The sequence below is a fragment of the Stigmatopora nigra genome, chromosome 2 (assembly GCF_051989575.1).
Source record: "Stigmatopora nigra isolate UIUO_SnigA chromosome 2, RoL_Snig_1.1, whole genome shotgun sequence".
NCBI lineage: Eukaryota > Metazoa > Chordata > Actinopteri > Syngnathiformes > Syngnathidae > Stigmatopora > Stigmatopora nigra.
This window is the reverse complement of record NC_135509.1, coordinates 19,561,115-19,583,488: the sequence shown is the minus strand read 5'-3', so window position 1 is coordinate 19,583,488 and position 22,374 is coordinate 19,561,115. Positions and strand designations below refer to the sequence as shown.

The window sequence follows — 22,374 nt, the reverse complement described above, 5'->3', positions numbered from 1 at the left end:
GAAAACTACTAATCTGCCTTTGGAAATGCTTGCAGTGCCATTTTTATGGTACAGTCATACCTCTACTTACGATCAAGGTACAAAATGTTCAGGTTACAGTTTTTTATGCAAATGAGTGACTTGAGATACGAAAAAGATCCAAGTTACAAAATCCCCCCAAAAATAAATGCATTTCCTTATCCGTTTTTTTTATTTTGAAAATATTGTCGCGGATGAATTGATTCTCAGTTTAGAACATCACTACCCTCTACTGGGCTCTCATTTCATCACTCTCATTCTATCTCATATATTGACTAAGAGCATTCAATTCAATTGGCTGTCTCACATCAACCACTAACCATGTTTCTAGACTCTCTTACATTGCTGTCCATTTGGACTAAATTCTCCCCTTATTAATAATAATAATCAGACATGGGCTTCGTCATCATCATTGACTCATCAAAAGCCTAATTGTCATCTTACCTAGCTGTATATGACGAAATTGGTGGTTCTTCTCCTCAAAGTGCGCTTTCCCGCCAAAAGGCCCAAACAAGTACTAATTTCAGACTCATTGGCACTCTGCCGTGATGGATACATCGCATCTCCCCCCGAGTGCAACCAAATCCCGGCGAATGCAGAAAGGTTTGCAAAGTTTGAAACGTTTTGCCTCACAGATGCTGGCCAACAGAACTGTTTAAATCTGCAGTGTGTGTGGTTGTGTGCGTGTGTGTCTAGTACAGGGTTGGACAAACTTTTCGGTCCGGGGGCCACACTGACTTTAAAAATTTGACAGATGGGCCAGGTCAGCACAAGATACGATACATATAAAAAAAACTGCATCCGTTAACAGTACATATGAAACATAAACAGAAAAAAGGACTAAAGTATTAACACACTCATCACTCATCATTAAAGTAAAAAGTATTAAGTACAAAATAAAGTAAAAAGGAATGTATTAAGAAATATTAAAATGTAATTTAAAAAAAGATAGACGCGCTGTAAAACACGAAAAACAAATAAGAGTGGACAGAGCTACTGCCACTGGCTTCTGCGTGACGGCCCCATCTTGGGGTTAAAATAAGATAAAAAAAATAAAAAAACATTATTTGGACAAGGTCGGCGGGCCGGTTTAAAACACCTCGCGGGCCGTAGTTTGCCCATGCCTGGTCTAGTATGTGTTATCGTTTGTCTTCAACCTACACAATGGACTATAAACGGAAATTAGCCCTCGGCTACAATCTTACATATAACATGTTCATCAACATGAATATAAATATGTTCATTAATATGTGCTATCCCTTATTAAATAAATCAAAGCAAAATCATGGAAAAATATTGCATATAAATGAAAACGTGACTATTTCAAGGGACACATTCAGCAGAAAAGTAATTTGAACGAGTATGGGAAGGACAGATAAGTAAAACTTGACAAAAAACTTATTTTACTTGACAGTAAAATAAGGTAAAATTTAACTTTTTTTTTTTTTACATTATTTTACATTTATAAGTTACAGTTACATCTGGCCCCTTGAGGACAGCCATTATGCTGATGTGGCATTCTGTGAAAATGAGTTTGACACCCCTGGTCTAGAGTTTTATCTCCTCTGGTGTGACACTTCACGTACTGGGTCAATTTGGGCAGAACAGTCTTTAAAGATGCTTTGTTGAAGTCACCAGCGACAATAACAATGACAATCGTTAGCTCTTTAGCTAGATAGAAGGGCCTGCACCGCACTGCCAACAGCTCTAAATCCGGGGAGCAGTGAGTGTTAATGATCCTACTGTTGCAGCACGAATCATTGTGTATATACACAATTCCTTTGCCCTGATTTTTTTCGAACGATCACTACGGAATAGCGTAATATTTAAAGTCAATGTGGCCCCCGGGTGCTGGAGCCCCTCCCAGCTAACAATTGGTGGCAGCTGGGGGAAACCCTGAATTGTTGGCCAGCCTTTACACTCATACCTAGGACAATTTAGAGTGCTCATGCACGTCTTTAGGATGTGGGAGGAAACCAGAGTATCCGGAGAAAACCCACGCAAGTCCAGGGAGAACATGCAAACTCCGGACAGTGTTAATGTATCTTATATCTAAAATATGATGATGTTCCTCCATTTTTTTATGTTTGATTGATTTCTGTTCACCTGTTTCTAATCAATGCCGAAACATGAATGTCTGTCGTTATTATGGTACCATAGCATTTGGGATGGACTAAAACCTTTAATCTAAAAGGCTCATTACACATCATAAAGTTAAAGACTATAGGACATTTGTGTTGAAACTCAACACTGTATTCAATGGGGCTTTTTTTCTATCAATCCAGCAAGTTGACATCGAATAAAGAGTTGAAAATCTTTTACCAAGTTAAATATTGGTATTTTAAAATTTATATCCATGGGATGACACACAACTATAATGATGTATTTATGAATCTCATTGAATGGTCTTGAGGTACTTTAAATGTTCCAAAACTCCTTGTTCTAATTTATTCTTGAGGTTTGCCCATTTGGTCCAGTGTCACTTTGAGGAAGTCAACAAGGAGGTGATGAGGGAACCCAAAGTCCATCTGTATAATCACATATCCCTGTGTGGAAAGTAATAACACTATATAACACATGCACAAAAAAAATAAGAAAATGAGAAAATACTGTATTTTCAAATGACACTTACATCCTGAGGAAGGACCTCTGGGTTGTAGATGTCAAATAAGTTTGCTCCCTGCTTGTTCAACAGCCTGGTTATTTGTGATCCAAGCACTGGAACAGCAAACACAAGAGGACCACATTTAATTCAAGGCACAGTAAGTAATATGAGGGAATGTGCAACATGTTGCCTTGATACTGGTCATTAGCCGTGACCGGACGATTCGCCTAAAGACGTTTCGCCGACGGACGTTCGGCCTAAAGACAGTTTGCCGAGGGGGCGTTTGGCCGAAAGGATATTTAGCTGAATGGATAGTTAGCCAACCGGACGTTACGCCGACCCGCTCGCCTCGCCCCCGGTCGTGTGTGTGTACACGTTTTTCAACCGTTTTTCAACCTCTGCCCGTTACAGATAATGTTATTATTGATAATGTGTTTAATATTAAAAAGCAAGTAAAATTATTACTCAAAGAATTAAAAATATTTTATAACGGCAGCTTATTGATAGTGTTCAACATTAAAAAGCAAGTAAAATGATTATTCAAAGAATGAAATAATTTTAAGAATGCCCGCGGGCCGAGTGTTACGGTTGCGCCGCGTCATTGTGGCCTGCTTGCGAGTTTTTGCATGGATTTTCACATTTTTGTGAATTTAAAAAAATAAATATATATCTTTTTAAATTTTTTAATTAATTTTACTTCACTGCTGAGTCTTATTCACAAGCAGAGGTCAAGGCAGTGGCTTCCGCTTGTGAATTTCAGTGTGGATTACAAAAAAGGTAATTAAAATAAAAATCCACCAGGAATAAAATCAACGGTGTTGTGAAGCCGCGAAAGTTGAAGCCTTGATATTTGAGGGATTACGGTAGATGTGATCATCTCTGACCACACAATGTGTAATCATCAGTATTAAAGCACATTAGTAAATTATATGGGGTTCTTACGGGACAACACTTTGGGGATGCCCATCTTCATTACAGCTTTTTCGATAAAATCCAGATGTGCTTGATCTACCTAAAATGTTAAATCAATAGAAAATCAGTTACATTGTCTCTTTCATAATCCCAAATCAGACGCATTTGTTCTTCAAGAATAAATAATCTAAAGGTTACATACTACATATGAACACATCAGTCAGTATATTGGAGGTCTTCAACTAATGCAGGGCTCCAAGTGGCCAGGAAAAATCATTGAATCACTGAGTACTTACTAATTTAGGCAAGGACCACATCTGAATTATGTATATTCTTGCTATCAATTTGTTACAAATTTTAATTGCAATTTTTCAAGTTTCCATAAATTGTGATTAGTAATAGTTTTTTTCCCCATTTTTAAATTCAAACATGATTATACATTTTGAATTTTAAATACACCTGTTAGCATAAGAGTTTACCAATGTCTTTGACTCAAATTTAATCCTCATTAAGAACAAGACTTTCACCCAAAATGTATTCATTCATTCATTAATCTTCCATCTTGCATATCCTCATAAATAACCTGCAAAAAGGATGGTACTAGGGCAGATGGCAATGCGCGCGTCCTCTCATAGTTCTTGGATAAAAGGTTTAAGCCTGTATCCTTTGTGGTGTTTCCTTTCAAGTTTAAATAAAACACCCCAAGATAAAACAATGACCAAAGTGGTTGTAAACATCATTACAATTTACTTACCAAAGCATTTTGGTATAATTCAGCCTTTAGTGTAACAACCCTGAAGAAAGAAATACATTTTTATTAGTATCTAGCATCCAAGGTCGAATCAAGATTTTTATTCTTTAAATAACTAACTATAAAGTTTTGTTTCACTTGCAGCCTGTTTCAGTTTAAGTATACAGTTCTACCTCTACTTGTGAAATTAATTGGTTCCGAGACTCCTAACTTCAAAATTTTGGAAGGAGAGGTGTACTTAATATGTAAATTCTCTAATTCATTACACAGTCCTCACACAACTACCAAATAAACCCTTTAAAATTGGTCCAAGTTTCCCAATTTTGTATGGAAGATGTGAGGAAACACAAAAAGGAGAGAAAATGATAAGGAAATGATTTATTAATGAGCAGCCCGGTGGAGCAAGTGGGTAGCGCGTCGGCCTAACAGATCTGCGGTCCTGGGTTCAAATCCAGGTCACGTCCCACCTGTGTGGACTTTGCATGTTCTCTCCGGGCCTGCATGGGTTTCCTCCGGGTATTCCGGTTTCCTCTCAAATTCCAAAAACATGGATGGTAGGCTGTTTGGACACTCTAAATTGCATGTATGGGTGTGAGTGTGCGTGGTTGTGCGTATCCTTGTGCCCTGGGATTGGCTGGGCGCCGATTCAGGGTGTCCCCCGCCTTTGGCCCGGAAAGAGCTGGGATTGGCTCCAGCACCCCCCACAACCCTAGTGAGGATAAAGCAGTTCTGAAAATGAGATGAAATGAGATGAGGTTCATAAACCTCTTAAAATTAATAAATATCTCCCTCCAGGGCTGTTATAGATGTAATATTCAAATTAACGCCCTCTTTTGCTTGCTGAAAACGGTTATGTAAACAGGAGATAGATATGAAAAAGTTGTCGCTCTCGCAATAAAGCCACGCTGGTGTGAGAATGGACGCTGAGCCTGAGTATATCTTGTTGGTCCCCATCTGTCTTCCAAAAACCCTCCAGAACAGAAAACAAGCGCCCGGCGTTGTCGATACGAGGTGGAAAAAAAACGAACGTCAATAATTACTACATACCTCAGGATGAAACCGAAGTATGTTAATCTTAAAAATGAATGACAATGATCTTACTGTGATGATTTGGCATCAAGTAAAACATTTTTGTTGGCGTAAGAAGCAGTGACATCAGTGGTGATAAGCTGCACACACACAAAAACAAAACAGAAATATGACAATATGACAAAAACATTTATCAGAGAAAATCTACATCATCTGTGCATTTAAAACACATGATTGATCAACCATAGTTATCTCTAATCCAGAACAAATAACCATGATCTATTTGCTTGTGATGAGACGATTTATAATAATTTTAACTTCTTCAATTATGCCATTATCAGGAAAAGAAAAAAAAAACTTGACGGTACTGAGCATTTTATAATATTTTGTTCAGTTTTTCAAGGCCCACAATATCTTGTCCTATTGCATATGCACTAAATCATTCAAAAGGAAGCATACAAGATTCTATTCTTTTGTAATAAGTAGTAAAAGGGAAGGGTAATCATCATATCTTCATGCCAATCCAAGCGAAAGTTTTTATTCATTAATTATCCATACCCCAACTATGTTGTATGTTCTCTAGGTGGGCAACACTCTTAAATGGTTGCCAGCCAATTGCAGACCACCCGGAGATGGAAAAACGTTCATGCTATCTAAGGGCAATCTGGACAGTTTAACCAGCCTACCATGCATGTTTTTGGAATGTGGGGAGAAAATGGAGTACCCAGACTAAACCCACCACACAGGTAAGTTAAAACCCTCTCCAGGGATTGAAACCCTGATGTCAAAACATTTTTTTAAAGAATATAATTTTAAATTGTGTAATAGAGAAAAATGCAAATAAAACTCAGTATTTTCGGCAAGTGACCACCAACATTTTAATAATGCCAATACTATTTTAACCAATCAAATGTCAATGTCCGGAATTTACCGCCTTTCCCTGTTATTTCAATTATATAGATGACCACACGTCTCCACACGGTTATCCATGCAAATGATAATAAGCACGCTATAACTGACATCACAAAATGGCCGCACCCCAAAGTATTGTCCTTTTTTGTTTTTAAACACATTACCTTTACCAGAGGTCAAAGAAATTTGGTAACAACAGTATTATTATAATACTATGACAATATCACTAATATGGGGCAACAGTGGTCGCAAACCTCCAATTATGGGCTTTTATTTTATTCACTTATAAAGTCTACATGGTAGTGGGTGGCATAAATGTGACATTAATGCACTTTTGTCATAACTGCTTTGAAAAATCATGCTCCAATTCTTTTGATGTACAAACTCATTTCTAAAAGATATTTTAGGACTGCTTCTTTCTTCATGATCTTGAAGATGTAGTTAGGTAATTTTGATTGTTTATTTTCTTCTAAATATCCTCTACTTACAATTTTAAAACAAACAAACATAAACAGTAGTTTTGTACATTTTTAGGAAAAAGAGACGCTTTTTTGTTCCAATTTGTCTGTTCGAAAATTCTACTCCTACACCCGAAACACTTTAAAAATGATAGAAGTACACCAATTTAGAATAAAATATGTGCTAAATATAAAAATAATGAAAAAAGAAAAGAACATTTATTATTAATTTAAATTAATAAGACATTTTCAACTGGGGGGGATGAGCAAGGGCCGAGGAAGGATGCAAGCTTTTGGTACCTGAGTAAACCGTGACCAGATGTTTGGTCGCTGGTCTTTTGGTCGCCGTTTTTTGGTCACCGCTCTTTTGGTCCCTGTTGGTCGCCGGTCTTTTTGTCGCCGTTAGGTTAGGGTTAGAGTTAGGGTTAAGGTTTAATATCTGAGGACATTTGACAACCCTAACCCTAGCGACGACCAAAAAAACGGCGACCAACGGGGACCAAAGGAGCAGCGGACAAAAGACCGGCGACCAATAGACCAGCGACCAAACGTCCGAACACCGAGTAAACATAAAAACACACGTGTGAACACACTTATGTTATATTTGGTAAAATCCAGATTCAACGACTTCAGAATTTTCAGTAAGTGAGCAATCTGTACGTTGTCAAGCTTGGCGATATTTTTTATTCAATTTGGATAAATATTGTAAAAAAAATTATGTTTTTTTTATATTTTTACATTATTACACTTCAATGTGGTCATTAGGTACACTGACTATGCAAATGCTCAATGATCCGTTCTAAAAAGTGTGATTGTCAGTAAAGTATAACTATATGAATGCATTTAATGAAAGTAGTGTGTGATTTTCACATTTTTAGGAACCTTTTTAGGAAGATGAAGCCACGATATTCGAGGGATTACTGTACATGCATGCACTAAAATGATCAAATGACACATTTCTAAGGGGGCGGCTTGGCCGTGTGAGTTGTTAGCGCCTCGCAGCTCTGGGGTTCTGCGTTCAAATCCAGGTCATGTCCATCTGTGTGGAGTTTGCATGTTATCCCGGACTTGCATGGGTTTCCTCCCAAAAACATGCATTGCAGGCTGATTAGACTCTAAATTGCCCCTATGTATGGGTTTAAGTGTGTATGGTTGTCCGTGCCCTGCAGTCGGCTAACCATCAATTCAGGGTGTCCCCTGCCACAGGCCCGGAGTCAGCTGGGATAGACTCCAGCACTCTAATGAGGATAATGTGGTTCAGAAAATGAAATGAGAGATCAGATGAGACACATTTCTAAGTGTGTTTGGTAAAGGAAGAGGATGTAGAATTTATAAATTCCCATATACAGCATTAAGACCATAGAAATGTCAATCTGTGTCTCCTACATTTCTGATTCAGAAGATATTATCCACATGTTAAAAAAACAAGAGTGATAATAATTTCTACACCTTCAGGGGCTAATGAATTCGAAAGTAACTTATTGAAAATGTCTACAGTCTTTTTTTTTAAATTGTAGATTTATCTCATAAAAACTTACTGTCTGAAAGAATAGAATCCCTTGATTTCCCCAGCAGAGTTCACCAGAGACCTCAACCCAGACAGCTGTCCCAATTGTGGAGGTGTTTAGAAAGGGAACAGAAGAGCTCCACACATGTAATTCTGGAAAACTGTTTTCCATGGTTAACTTGACAAACAAGCACACAAAAAGGAAAATTAGTATTATATGAAGAATATGAAACTCAAAATGTTCACAAGCATACTATTATTTGTTTGTTTTGGGGAGTGGGCAGTAAATAGAATACTTTACCTCTCTAAAAAAATCTGGCATGGTTGTAGAAAGATTTGTCTTGAAAAGTTCCTGAAATCACATTCATGAGTATTCTGAAAGTTAGTTCACACAATTTTGGTATAATTTGAATGTAGATTGGACATCTTAATTGTGAAGTATTTGTTTACAATTAACTCTGTTCCAGTGATGTTGAGTTGGAAGCGACCATCATTGTGGGCAGCTGTCATTATAGGGTTTAAGACTTCATCTAGAGGAAAAACATGTTTTAGCGTTAATGTTTGCACAACAGTACTGCAAGCAGTGGTGTGCCGTCAGGGCTTTCAAGGCCTTCTCTGCTGGCCTAAGAAATATCTGAATCACAGACTGATGTTAATTATATTTTGTCCATGAATACTTATTAAATAATTCCAAATTGCCGTTGAGCTTCCTTTAATTGCTTTCCCCCCTGGTTGCACTGCTTCCAAGATGGGTGTTTTCATATCGGAGCATTTAACCAATCACATTTCAGCCATTATTTGTTGCCAGGGTCAGAAATCTGATTTCGAGTTGGCAACACCACAATGCCTTCTCGCAGACGTAGGGATATGTCATTGCCTTCTCGCAGGCGTAGAAATACGTCAACGCTTTCACCAACTATGATTGGCTAGTGACAGAGTGAACTAGCCAGAGCTCGACTTTCAGCATTAGCTTCGACGGCGATATAAAAGAAGGAAGAGAGAAAGAAGGGTGGATATTGTGTACAGTTAAAAAGGATTTTTGGTGAGTAAAATATGGCTATATTCCTAAATAATATTTCAATTGTATGAAATTCCCGGGGAAAGTCATCCGGTTCTATTATTTGAAAAGCTCCAGTGTTTATATTCAAGCTCCAGTGTTTGTATTCAAGCTTCAGTGTTTGTATATAATCACTAAATGCTGCTAGGAAGTGGATTTTACCCCATTCTAGTGCAATTTTTACCATTACGCCATTGACGTCCATCGCTGTCTTTTCCCGGGAACTGGTCCCCCACCCTCCTGGTTGTAATGTCTGAAAAGCTCCAGTATTTGTATTTAATCTTTAAATGCTGCAAGGAAGTGGATTTTCCCCCATTTTTGTGCATTGATTTATTGATTTTTTTATGTGTCGCAGCTCTAGCTGCAGTAGAGGTTTTATAGCCATAAAATAGTTTTTGCTGAAGGCGTCACTAGGAAATGCACAGACCGTCGCTGACTGCAAGGAATCGATGAGTATGGTATGAATGTATTTTGGGGGAAATAGTTGTCCCACAGACTAGGTCCTTTAGTAATTGGATGTAATCCGTTGCAAATAGCTCCATAAATATAAAATATGACTAGCAGTAATTACATAAAACAGGAGGAGCTCAGACTGTGTTTGGGTCGTTAGCTCATGAGTGAAACCTCAACAGCGCTAATCAGCATGAACGTGGCTCATGGTTTTCTGTCAATATGTGTGCCCTATGGTTGAATGGCATACAGTCTAGGGCGGAGGTTGGCAACCATCAGTTCTGGAGCCGCATGAGGCTCTTTAGCGCTGTCATAGTGGCTCCTAGGTGCTTTTTTAAAAAATGTTTGAAAATGGGATAGAGAAATGTTTTATTTTTTTGTTTTAAACCAAGGGAGACTTTTTGCACCGGTGAATCATAATATAACATAAACAAATTTAAATGAATTTGGATTACGATGCAGACACACTCAAAAATAAATTGAATCTAACCTTACACTAAACTTCATTCTAATTTTGTTTAACTTTTTATACTTTTGTTCTTCAGGGTTGGCTGTTTGCCCCATCTCCACCCTCACTTTCACTATTGATGGGCGGTTTGCTTTTCTATTCCCTTCAAAATATGTCCTCACAATAGGATAACACTCGACCACTTGCCAACAAGAAGTGGTCTTGTATTAGCGATCTCTCCACCAACGGGAGTTAACGAGCTAAGGGCAAAAAAATCACTCATAAAATGCACCGCTCCAGTGCATTTTACGGCCAGTGCTCGTAGAGACATTACAAAGAGGGAGTTGCGACGCAAGACATTACACGAGGGAGCTGCGGGAAGAGAGCCAGTGCCCCTGATATTCTTATGAGCAGCCAACGAGAAGTAATATTTAATACTCGTATTAGCGATCGCTCCGCCATTCACGCTGAGTGACTGAAAAGAAACAGTGAAGAAAATATAACGCTCCGCCCAGTGCTCATTTATACACGGAAGAGATGCAGCAAAAAAAACAGTGTGCTAAAATCATGAACACCCTCTCATATCTTGGCCACCTGGCTTTCTTGTATCTCAAAATTTTTCTCGTATCTAGAAATAATGATTTACTCGATACTGTATTTGTATCTCGAAATGCTGGTATGTCGGGGGGCTTGTATGTCTAGGTACCACTGTACTTCAACAGTTGTCACTTTTAACTAGGTTTAGACGGTAGCCCCTAAGGTAAGATGGCCGCGCCCCGACCTGTATAAGATGGCCGTGCCACGAGCGACCAGTGACGGTAACGTAATTCTTTTCACGTTTTATGCAAGATACGTAATTTTTTTTTCTTGAATTTCATTCATGGACGTCAAAATGTAACCTGTACCCTTGATCGTTGTCATCTTTTTTTTCTTAAAAATACGGCGTATATCCGAGAAAATACGGTGTGTCTTAAACTTGTGGATTTGAGTCTGCCCACCGACACACCTAACACTGGAGCATATGCTGAGATACGTGTTGATGTAACACCTACTGCCACATCAACCTTTAAAATGTGGTTACCCCTTGAGGTATTTGCAACATATCCTTGCATTAGGAGAAAATGCTGACCTGAGATCCAAAAGTAAAGCATTCTATTTTCAGTCAGTTGATGAGGGTTGAATGCTGACTCATCAATGACTACTGTAGTGTTTTTGTAGTTTGTTAAGCCCTGTAAAGAAAGAGCAAAAAGTGATACAAAGCTTAAACTGTGTTTTGAGAAATAAAAAAAAATCTATATTTACTACATTATTAAATGCTACATAGTTCTACCGACTACTGGACGATTCATTTCAGCTTCAATTTTTAATTGATAAACATCTCAATGCACTTTTACCTAAATCATCTCCCTCACACACACTCATCTCAGAAAATGAATGAATATACATATATACACTTGCACTCATGCCTCTACTTACGAAATTAAGTGGTTGCAGAATTTTTTGCATCTAGACCCATTCATAAGTAGAGGTATGACTGTATACGTATTTCTGATGTTTTATCAGCGTGGGGTGCGTGGGTTATTCCAATGGATGGTGGTGTGATCGTGAGTTGAAATGGTTGTCTCTATCTGTACCCTATGACTGGCTGTCGACAAGTCTAACATGTTGTTTAACTTTTGTCCGAATCCAGCTGGGACAGGATCCAGCACCCTGCGACCCTAACAATTATAAGTGGTGTTGAAAATTAATGAAGGAATATAAGATAGTGAATATACTTTAATTAAATAATTGTTTAATGTAATTATTTATTAAAATTAAATTTCTTTATTATGGCTTCTGTATGGCAATATGGAGAATTCTCAATTCCCTTACCTGGTTAAATGTGATGCATGTGATAATATACTATATTGTTTACCTTGTGGTAGGATTCTATGTAGTTAGCAGTGATGGTGGGTGTCGTGGTCAGACTGATATCTACACTGATGTCTCCATCACTTAGGAATTGCTCTGAAAATGCATGAAGAGGATACATTATAAAACAGATAGAAGTCAACTACATGCAACTTCTTCAGTTCAACTCTTACTGATTTTAACTAAGCTACAGCAAAGGAACAAATCAGATATGCACTGTTATGTACTCAAATGTATACTCTCAACAGCCTATAACCCTTTTGACTTTGCACACTCCGATCATGTATCTTGTTTCTATTATCACTCAAATTCCACATGTATTCACACTTGTATTTTATGTTTGATACTTAATCCTTGTATATGCTTTTCAACACAAGGGCTCGTTTGTTCTGCAAATTCCACATTTAACTTAGGACTCATCATTTTTCTTGTTAGAACGCGGAGTCTGTGTACCTACACTAGGTCAAGACACAATGCTAAGAGCTTCCAGGTCTGATATAACCAGGGACTTACAGGAGGGATCAAAATTTGCTCGCACCATTGTTAGTGTTTCATATATAATAACGCAACAGCTTGGACAGGGTATCAAATTCATATCTATTCAAGTGTGTTGGCCATCCTCAAGTGATAGTTACAAGTGGTTTTTAAATACCTTTCCACATTCACAATCACTTTAAACCATACTACCCTGAGTACGCCAAATTTTGTAAAATAATCAGCACTTACTAAGTATTTGGATGTAGGTGGGAATTCAAGGTGCTGTGACCCTTCTGGTGAATGTAAATATGAATACAAACAGAGAACTAGCAGACTTAGTACCTCATCTTACGTTTGTTTTAACCCGTCTCCACACCCAATCACACTCCCCTTACGCCCACAAACCAAGCCCAATAAAGGCCTAGGCCAGAAGTTGGCAAATTATTTCACAAAGGGCCTGAGTGGGTGTGGTTCTTCATTCCAACCCATAATGAGGACACCTTTTCACCAATGTGCTGTCCTACAAATGCAATCAGTGGATTGCAGTTAGGTTCTTCTTGTTTTCTGCAGACCTCTAATTGTTCAAAGTTTCTGTGCTGGATTGGTTGGAACAAAATCCTGCACCCACAGAGGCCCTCGAGAACCGGGTTGCCCACCCCTGGCCTAGGCACCCAGAACCCCCTGCATAGTAACCAATTTTGAAAACCTGCACTTGATGGTGAAAAAAAAATGCACATTCTTACTGCTCTGAATAAAGTGTTTGTTGTGTGGACAAAAATTATCCAAAGAGCTTATAATTTACTGAATTAATTAATTAATGTCATTAAGTAACATACCGTATTTTCACGACTATTAAGCGCGCCATATTTTTAGCCGCAACGTCAATAACGAGTGCTATTTCTGTATTTTAGACACATAAAGGCTGCGCCGTTCCTTTAGATGCATCCAGGCATGGCATATATATTATATTAGTTATGGATATCAAACCGTATTAGCGCAACAGAAGCAGCCACAGACGCTATTTACGGTGCGCAGTGACTGCTGGGATATATAGTCCTTTTGTCAATACACCCAGGTTGACGGCTAATAGTATCAATATACTGCAACGGTGAACACACTAATTTGGTGCTACATCCACCGAATCCACGCTACACCCGCACGCTAAAAACACGTTTTTAAAAAAGGCAAAGCAAGCAAGACTGAGTTTGGTTGTGCTTTATTTTCCATTTTACAATGTACCCACGTCATCATCATCCACAAAACCATGAAAGTCCTCATTGTCTGTGTCCGAATTGAACAATTGTCCATTGAAAATGCTGAGTTTAATATGTTCGTCCAGGCAGCCACAATCCATAGTAGCTAGCTACTAGCGAGCATAAATATTCCAAGGCGTGACCGGACGTTTGGTCGCTGGTCTTTTGGTCGCCGGTTTTTCGGTCGCCGCTCTTTGGTACCCGTTGGTCGCCGTAAGGGTTAAGGTTACAGTTAGGATTAGGGTTTAATATCCAAGTACATTTGACAATCATACCCCTTTCCCTAATGGCGACCAAAAGATCGGCGACCAACGGGGACCAAAAAGCGGCGACCAAAAGACCAGCGACCAAACGTCCGAGCACCATTCCAAGGCTGTCTTCCATGGTTCGCAGCTGTTGATGCCGATCGCTAGGCCGCAATCCATTCGCAAATAATAGCTAGCTAGTATTGATGCTGATCACCAGGCCACAATCCATTGGGTGTATTGACAACAGATCTACTACATATCCCAGCATTCACTGCGCAGTACTTTGTTTACGTGAAAATAGTAGAGTCGGGGGCTCCTTGCCGTAGTTGTTATATCGACTGATTTATTTTATTTTATCGTGATAACAATTTTAGTTTCGGTCCCCATATAAAGCGCACTGGATTATAAGGCGCCCTGTCTATTTTGGAAATAAATAAGACTATGTGCGTCTTATAGTCGTGAAAATATCGTAAGTGAACCCACCTGCTCTTTCCTGTATGAAGTCAGCTAATATGTTCGCCACTTTGTTGATCTCCTTGCAAATCTACATGTGAACAAAAAGAATAACTAAACCACATTTGAAATATTGATGATCATATCAGTATTAAAAGGCAATTTAGTACCTGTCCCTTTACAACTAGTTTGACGGTGAATGTGATGAAGTCAGTGAAGAGCTTCTTGAGCCAGTTTGGTCTTTATAAAAAAAGCCACACACACAGTGTAAATAATCTTTAAACAGTACAGTTGTGGTCAAAAGTTTACATATACTTGTGAAGAACATAATGTCATGGCTCTCTTGAGTTTCCAGTTATTTCTACAAATCAGATTTTTCTCTGATAGAGTGATTGGAACAGATACTTTGTCACAAAAACATTCATGAAGTTAGGTTCTTTTATGACTTTATTATGGGTGTACAGAAAAAGGTGATCATATCTGTTGGGTCCAAAATATACATAAAGCAGCGCTAATACTTTGTAACATGTCCTTTGGCCATTTTCTCTTCAATTAGGCACTTTTGGTAGCCATCCACAAGCTTCCGGCAAGCTTCTGGTTGAATCTTTGACCACTTCTCTTGACAGAATTGGTGCAGTTCAGTTAAATTTGATGCCTTTCTGACATGGACTTGTTTCTTCAGCATTGTCCACAAGTTCTCAATGGGGTTTAAGTCTGGACTTTGTGAAGGCCATTCGAAAACCTTAATTCTATCCTGACTTAGCATTTCATTGCCACTTTTAATGTTTGTTTGGGGTCATTGTCCTGTTGGAACACCTAACTGTGCCCAAAACCCAATCTTCGGGCTGATGACTCTATGTTATCTTAAAGAATTTGAAGGTAATCATCCTTCTTCATTATCCAATTTACTGTCTGTAAAGCACCAGTTCCATGGCAGGAAAACAGTCTCACAGCATAATAATACCACCACCGTGCGCTACGGTAGGCATGGTGTACTTGGGGTTTTCTCCTCCAAACATATTGCTGGGCATTGTGGCCAAACAGCTAGATTTTTGTTTTGTCTGACCACCGAATTTTCCTCTGGAAGGTCTTATCTTTTTCCATGTGATCAGCAGCAAACGTCTTTTTTGCACGGCAGCCTCTCTGTCCATGGAGATGCAAAACACGCTTCACTGTGGACACTGACACCTGTGTTCCAGCAACTTCTAATTCTTGGCGCATCTGCTTCTTGGTGTTTGTCGCTTGAATCTTCACCCTCCTGACCAATTTTCTCTCAGCAGTAGGTGATAGCTTGCGTTTTCTTCCTGATCATGGCAGTGTCAAAACAGTGCCATGCACTTTATACTTACAAACAATTCTTTGCACTCTTGGGACCCACAGCTGCTTTGAAATGTCTCCAGGTGACTTTCCTGACTTGTCCAAGTCATAGATTTGCTTTTTCAGATCCATGCTGAGCTCCTTTGACTTTCCCATTGTAGCGTTTGTGGGCGTTTGCATCCAATGAGCCCTATTTAATGGCCTCAGAGAAGTCACCAGCTGTAGTCACTCTTAATCACTCACAAGAAGTCAAGAGGCCATGCTATGAAGCTCATTTCACTGACACGTTCTAAGTCACCAAAATTGCTAATTTGTGTTGCTGTATGTAAATTTTTGACCCAGCAGATTGATCACTTTTTCTGTTAACCCAGAAAAACGTCATAAAAGAACCAAACTTCATGAATGTTTTTGTGACAAAGAAGTATCTGTTCCAATCACTCTACCAGAGAAAAATCAGAGTTGTAGAAATAACTGGAAACTCAAGAGCCATTACATTGTGATCTACACAAGTGTATGTAAACCTTTTACCACAACTGTACACAATTTTTGTACGACAAACCCTATTTTAACAAGAATTGCACAATTAATTTAAAAAAAATCCTACATTTAAGGAGTATAACAAGCCAAAATTTGCAGCAGAAACCCCGATTTCTTTACTTTGAACTCACAATTAGGGTTTTAATATAATTTAAATTTAAATAAAAACAACCCACCAAAGTCAGGTTAAAAAGTCTAATCTGTCATTCTTGTGATAATGTTGATATAAAAATCTGGCAAAATCCTGATTTTCTTTAATTTTTATTTGATTTCACATCTTTATTTACTGTAATTGTAATCTTTGCTGGATAAAGTATTGTGCATTTTAAATTGTGTTTTTGCACAAACCCTGCAATGCAGTTGACCCAACCATGCAATGGAGGTTGAAGAGCAAAGAAAGATGGAAAATATGTCCAGCAGATTAGATTGATGAAGGACAGCGCAGCTAAATGCAGAGGCCAGCAGTGTACAATGAAGATGGAAGAATTATTTTAAGGAATTAATGAATGAGGAACATGAGAGAACCAAGGTAACAGAGGCACCTGTTGTGAACCATGTGTCTATGTTTAGCAAAGCTGAGGTTAGAAAGGCAAAGAAGAGGATGAAAAATGAAAAGGCAGTTGGCCCAGATGACACTGCTTGAAGGGTTTAGTATAAGTAGTTGGAGTTGGAGTTGATTTTTTTTTTTAAACACAATCCTTGAAAGGGGCCCGGTGGACTAAGTGGTTAGCGCACCGGCCTCACAGCTCTGGGGTCCTGGATTCAAACCCATGTTATGTTGTGGAGTTTGCATATTCTCCTGAATGTCCTGTGTGGCGTTTCTCCGGGTACTCCGGTTTCTTGCCACATTCCAAAAACATGCATGGCAGGCTGATTAGACACTCAAATTTGATTCTAGGTATGGGTGTGAGTGTACATAGTTGCCCGTATTGCTTGTGCCCTGCGATCGGCTGACCAATGATTCAGGGTGTCCCCCACCTCTGGCCCGGTTCAGAAAATGAGATGACATGAGAGATCCTAGAAAGGAACACAATGCCCCAGCAATGGAGTAGAAAAATATGGGTGTCCATCTTCAAGGGGAACTAACTCACTCTTTGTCACCCTGAAGGTGCAAACGCAGCTTGTCAAAATTCAAGGAACAAGATGATGTATCTGCTGCTACCTTCCCTTGACCACAATCTGAGAGAAAATATTTTTAAAAAATTAACATAAATTAAATCCATATTGGAATGGGATTCTCACACATGCAGCTGTTTTTGTTTCGTTTTCAAATATAATTGATATAAAAAATGGCTTACTTACAAAGTTTAGTGTTGATTCCAAGATCAATCTGGAACTCAATCTCAAGATTAATTGACTGAGCAACATTGAATCTAGACAAAAAAAACATTAATATATTGAAGTTTTAAGAAAATGAGTACACTGCAGCTATCATGTGATTAAAAAAATTGCATCGACAACATTTCAGTATTATTTATGTGTCATTCAGTGCGTATAAGAGCATTCGCTTCTGTTAACTAATAATTTCATTCATTTTCCATACAGCATGTCTTCAAAAGGGTCATGGGGGTTCTGGAGCCTATCCCAGCAAACTATGGGCACCAGGTGGGGATACCCTGAATTAAAAGCCTGCAAATCAGAGGGCACAAGGAAACAGACAACCATCCATGCTCACACTCATACCCAGGGACAATTTAGAGTGTCCAACCAAGCCTATGGTGCCTGTTTATGGGATGTGGCAGAAAACTGGAAGAACCAGAAAAAACACACAAGCCTGGGGAAAACACGCAAACTCCCCACTGGAATGTCGGACCTGGGATTGAACTTTCGATCTCAGGACAATGATCCCGACATGCTTATTGCGCCACTATTAAGTTTGAAAACATAGCATCTTTGATTTTGTGTTTTATTGGTTATTGAGTTTATTGTGTTTTATGGGTTATTGTTTACCCGCATTGTGTTTACGGGTCGATATATTAGCTCAGTCCCGGAACGCATTAAGCTCGTATCTAAAGATACCACTGTATTGGATTGATGTATTTTATTTTCCAGTCACACTTAGAGCAGCAAGCACAGCCCGGTGAAGCGAGTGGTTAGCACGTCGGCATCACAGGTCTGAGGTCCTGGGTTCAAATCCAAGTGTGTAGTTTGCCTGTTCTCCTACGTGGGTTTCCTCTGGGTACTACGATTTCCTCCCAAATTCCAAAAACATGCAAGGTAGGCTGATTGGAAACTAAATTGCCCCTAAGTATGGGTGTGTGTGTGCAGGGTAGTCCGTCTCCTTGTGCCCCGTGATCGGCTGGCCACCGATTCAGAGTGTCCCCCGCCTCTGGCCCAGAGTCTGCTGGTATATGCGCCGGCACCCCCCGCAACCCCAATGAGGAAAAAGCGGTTCAGAAAATGAGATGAGATGATATGAGATAAGACTTACAGCAAGCCACCATAATTGTAGTGGATGGTCCCAATGAAGGCTGCTGACACATTGTTTATCTGAATGTCGATGCCTTCACCTGCAAGAAGCTCAAAGGAGCTCTGGCCGATTGTCAGGTTGTGAATCTCCAAACTAGTGGAAGAGTTGGAAACAGCTAGATTTAAAAGCATTTCCTTGTCCAACTGTGTTGGTACATGCATTTACTCACTCCTGAAGGCCGTATGAGATGTTACCCAAGAAAGGCACTGTCTTTACTGCATTTACATCTGGATATCTGGCATGCTGGAATGCTGCCTCTATCACTTTGGTGGTTTTTTCATTCACTGCATACAAATGTGAGATTTGTTTAGTCATGGAAACATATCACATCATTCACAAACTAGAAGAAGCATTCAAAAATGGGATTATCCAGTTACACAACAAGAATGCTGAATTGGACTAAAACTCAGTCAACTAGGTTAGCACCCATTTGGCATTGAGTAAAAAACGATTTGATCAAGTTGTGTATTGTTTACCCGTGTTATTATACAACAAAAAGGGCAAAAAGACATAGGCCAAAAACCCAGAAGATAAAAAAGTGATCACAAACTCACACACAACTGCTGCAGGGTAAGTGAGACGGCACACTGCTCCAGTGAATCTGTAAGCCGAGGCGGAATCTTGCAGGCAACCTTGTGAAGATCCATACATAGATAATAGGAGTAACACGAGTGACAGTGGAGAAATGCCAAAAGACATTTTGCGAGGCAAAACCATACCAATCTCTTTGGTAACACTGTTTGTATGGTTCCCTGTAATGACACACACCGGCACATACATTGGTTCCAGCCTCACTTTAACTCTATAATGACTACATTCCATAACTTGTACCGAAGCTCCTACAGTTCTTACATTTCAACCTACTTGTGATCTTGCGACACAATTGTTCAGATGCTGAACTTTGAACGTAAAAGTACAGAGGCGGAAAATGCAAACAATCATCCAGTTTTACAAATGCGTAGTGCAAATCTGAATGAATCACTTGATAAAAATACAAACTTTTGTTGGTCATTGTTTGCATTGGAGATAAGCACCAAGTAGAAAGGACAGTGATAGTAACCCAATTCGAATTTGTTTAAAATAATAAGATAACTCTCACCTTGCTTCATTATGTTTTGCAGTGATTAATAGGGTCAATATGTAGGAAACAAACCTTTTATCCTATACAATTTTCATCTGCACACACTTTTCCCCACTAGGTTTAAAACAGTCAAAAATATGATAATTTCCCATTGGACAACGAAGTGAAATCCTGGAGACCATTTCAACATAAACAAGCTCTAATCTAGAAGATAACCTTTTTTGGACCCGCTCACTTTTATTTGTACTTCTTGTAGGTAACTGATTGACAGCACAGGCTTGTATTTTGGGAAACTATTGTAGCACCACCCTGTGGGAGTACCATATTCCATGGTTTGTGAAATACAGTCTACAGATGATTACTGGACATAATGTAGAGTAATGTTTGTTCACCCATTGGAATTTCTTAAAGTTTATCATTATTAAAATAGATAAAATGTATTTTCAACTTCATATAAACCATGAACGGGCGGCCCGGTGCCACGAGTGGTTAGCACGTCGGCCTCACAGCGGGATACCTGGGTTCAAATGCAGGTCGATCCACCTGTGTGGAGTTTGCATGTTCTCCCCGGCCTGTATCATTATTTTCCGGGTACTCTGGTTTCCTCACACATTCTAAATACGTGCATGGTTTGCTGATTGGACAATCTAAATTGCCCCTAGGTATGAGTGGTAGCATAAATGGTTTTTTGTCTCCTTGTGCCCTGCGATTGGCTGGATAGGATCGAGCACTCCCAGCGACCCTAGTAAGGGTAAAGCGGTTCAGAAAATGAGATGTTTTAATATTTTACGTTTACAACATTTCAAATATTCACAAATTTATTTTCTGTACCGCTAATCTTCACAGGGGTTGCAGGGGGTTCTGGATCTTATCCAATCCTACTTTGGGCATCAGGTGGGGTACACCCTGAATTTTGGGGCTAGCTGTTGGGTTTATTCTGTATTACTATTATACATATGTGAAGTAAATCATTTCTTTGTTAAATCATTCTTCCTATTGTTCAAAAAGTGCTCAGGGTCGTAACCAGTCATCTAGTTCTTATCCAAGGATTGTTTATCCCGACATCTCACCCAGTATCGGGCTCCAAGGAGACAGCAAGGAATCGGGCTTCCAACAACAGATACGAATATCTGCCACTTCCATAACACTCGTATAGTGTGTATACCTCGTGACACACTTCGGGCTTCTTTATGTAATTGTTATATGATTGTTAGGTCAAATGAAGGCGTGATTGTTTTAATCCAAATGAGGGTTGGTTTTAGTTTCCTGTTTTGTTGTTGTTAAAATACCTTGATTGTTATTTTAGTTACAGATGTTGTTTTGATTTATGGCCTTAAAAGACGTACGTGAATTACTGTTCGGGAGGATACTTTGAAGACAAGGGGGAAGTCTTGTTGCTTTGCTGTATCTTCCCTTAAGGTCCTTATCCATGATGCAATCTATTTAATTAAATGTCAATAATTAAATAAGATGTCTGCCTGCAGTGATTGATAATTACATCGGAAGGGTAATTATTTTTGAACGTATCACTAGCCTACGCACAGAGAGAATCATTCGCGCTCACATTCATACCTAGGTGTAATTTAAATTGTCCAGCCAGCCTATTGTGCATGTTTTTGGGATGTGGGAGTAAACCGGAATACCCAGAGAAAACCCACACAAGCCCCAGGAGAACATGCATACTCCACACTGATGTGCGTTATGGCAGATGAATAAGAATGGCCACTAATCCTCCAAAATTTTAAATTCTGTTTACTTATCTTTATTTTATTTTTGAAGGCTGCAAAACTTGAAAAAATGCTTTTGAAAGACATTATGGAGAATCCCCACACTTGTATGCAAGTGCACATGGAAGCCAATCTATTAGCTAACTGGATGTCCACTTCTTAATAGGCTGTCAAACATACGAGTTAAATATACAGTAATGGACTGTATTGCATAATGTAAAAATTGAGCAGCGAAATGGAAATGGTAATATGCCAATATTCAATATATTCCTTTTTCTCTGTGCTGCCTGCCAATGGCTATTGAACTGAATATTTTTCCCAGTCATTCAACACAAGGCCACCGCTTATCCAGATGCTATTTACACATTCTAGTCAAGGTCGTTTTGTAATGGTGGGAGGGAAGTCAGAGATCAGGTTTCACAAGAACCCAAAGCCAGAAGCTCAACAATCATTTTGTGATTTGAAACAAGTACTGGTGTCTAGTTAAATGTGAAAGCTTCCAAATTATGTCTAGCCGTTAGTGAAAATGGCGGACTGTAGAGAAGGTTTGTAATGTAATGCAAAAAGAGGTTAAAATTTATACCGGTGGTTATAATATGGGTGTGTGTTTTCAGCATGTCACATTTTTGCCCATTACAGTAGTACCTTGATATACGAGTGCCCCGACATACAAGCAATTTAAGATACGAGTGAAATTTCGGGAAAATATTTATCTTGAGATACAAGCATACAGCGGACGCGTGAGGCTGCTCA

At 39.1% G+C, this 22,374-nt stretch overlaps 1 protein-coding gene across 4 annotated transcripts; it reads right to left on the bottom strand.

Moving 5' to 3' along the window:
• Positions 1–18: 18 nt before the first annotated feature.
• On the bottom strand, positions 19–20,092 carry cetp (cholesteryl ester transfer protein, plasma). Of its 4 annotated transcripts, none has more exons than XM_077741259.1 (18): positions 19,967–20,092; positions 19,368–19,565; positions 18,983–19,097; positions 18,775–18,906; positions 17,646–17,716; positions 17,435–17,522; positions 14,660–14,729; positions 14,520–14,580; positions 12,063–12,154; positions 11,277–11,376; positions 8,643–8,722; positions 8,494–8,544; positions 8,224–8,370; positions 5,388–5,455; positions 4,290–4,329; positions 3,566–3,635; positions 2,651–2,736; positions 19–2,564 (listed from the first exon to the last, which is right to left on the bottom strand). In XM_077741259.1, the coding sequence occupies exons 2-18, from the start codon at positions 19,528–19,530 to the stop codon at positions 2,466–2,468; spliced, it is 1,533 nt and encodes a 510-aa protein (XP_077597385.1). In that variant the 5' UTR covers positions 19,531–19,565; positions 19,967–20,092; the 3' UTR covers positions 19–2,465. The 4 variants fall into 4 exon arrangements, with proteins under 4 accessions (XP_077597385.1, XP_077597378.1, XP_077597370.1 ...); XM_077741252.1 differs by having other exon boundaries at positions 19,913–20,086; XM_077741244.1 differs by lacking the exon at positions 19,967–20,092 and having other exon boundaries at positions 19,368–19,697.
• Between the last annotated feature and the right edge of the window lie 2,282 nt (positions 20,093–22,374).

What these genes read in the sequence shown, in the direction of transcription:
- cetp (XM_077741244.1), bottom strand. Translation starts at nt 19,635, where the DNA reads ATGGAATGTAGTCATTATAGAGTTAAAGTGAGGCTGGAACCAATGTAT. An exon ending in ACATAGAATCCTACCACAAG is followed by an intron (nt 11,377 to 12,062) that starts GTAAACAATATA and finishes CTTTCTTTACAG; the next exon opens with GGCTTAACAAACTACAAAAA. An exon ending in AATTATACCAAAATGCTTTG is followed by an intron (nt 3,636 to 4,289) that starts GTAAGTAAATTG and finishes TTAACATTTTAG; the next exon opens with GTAGATCAAGCACATCTGGA.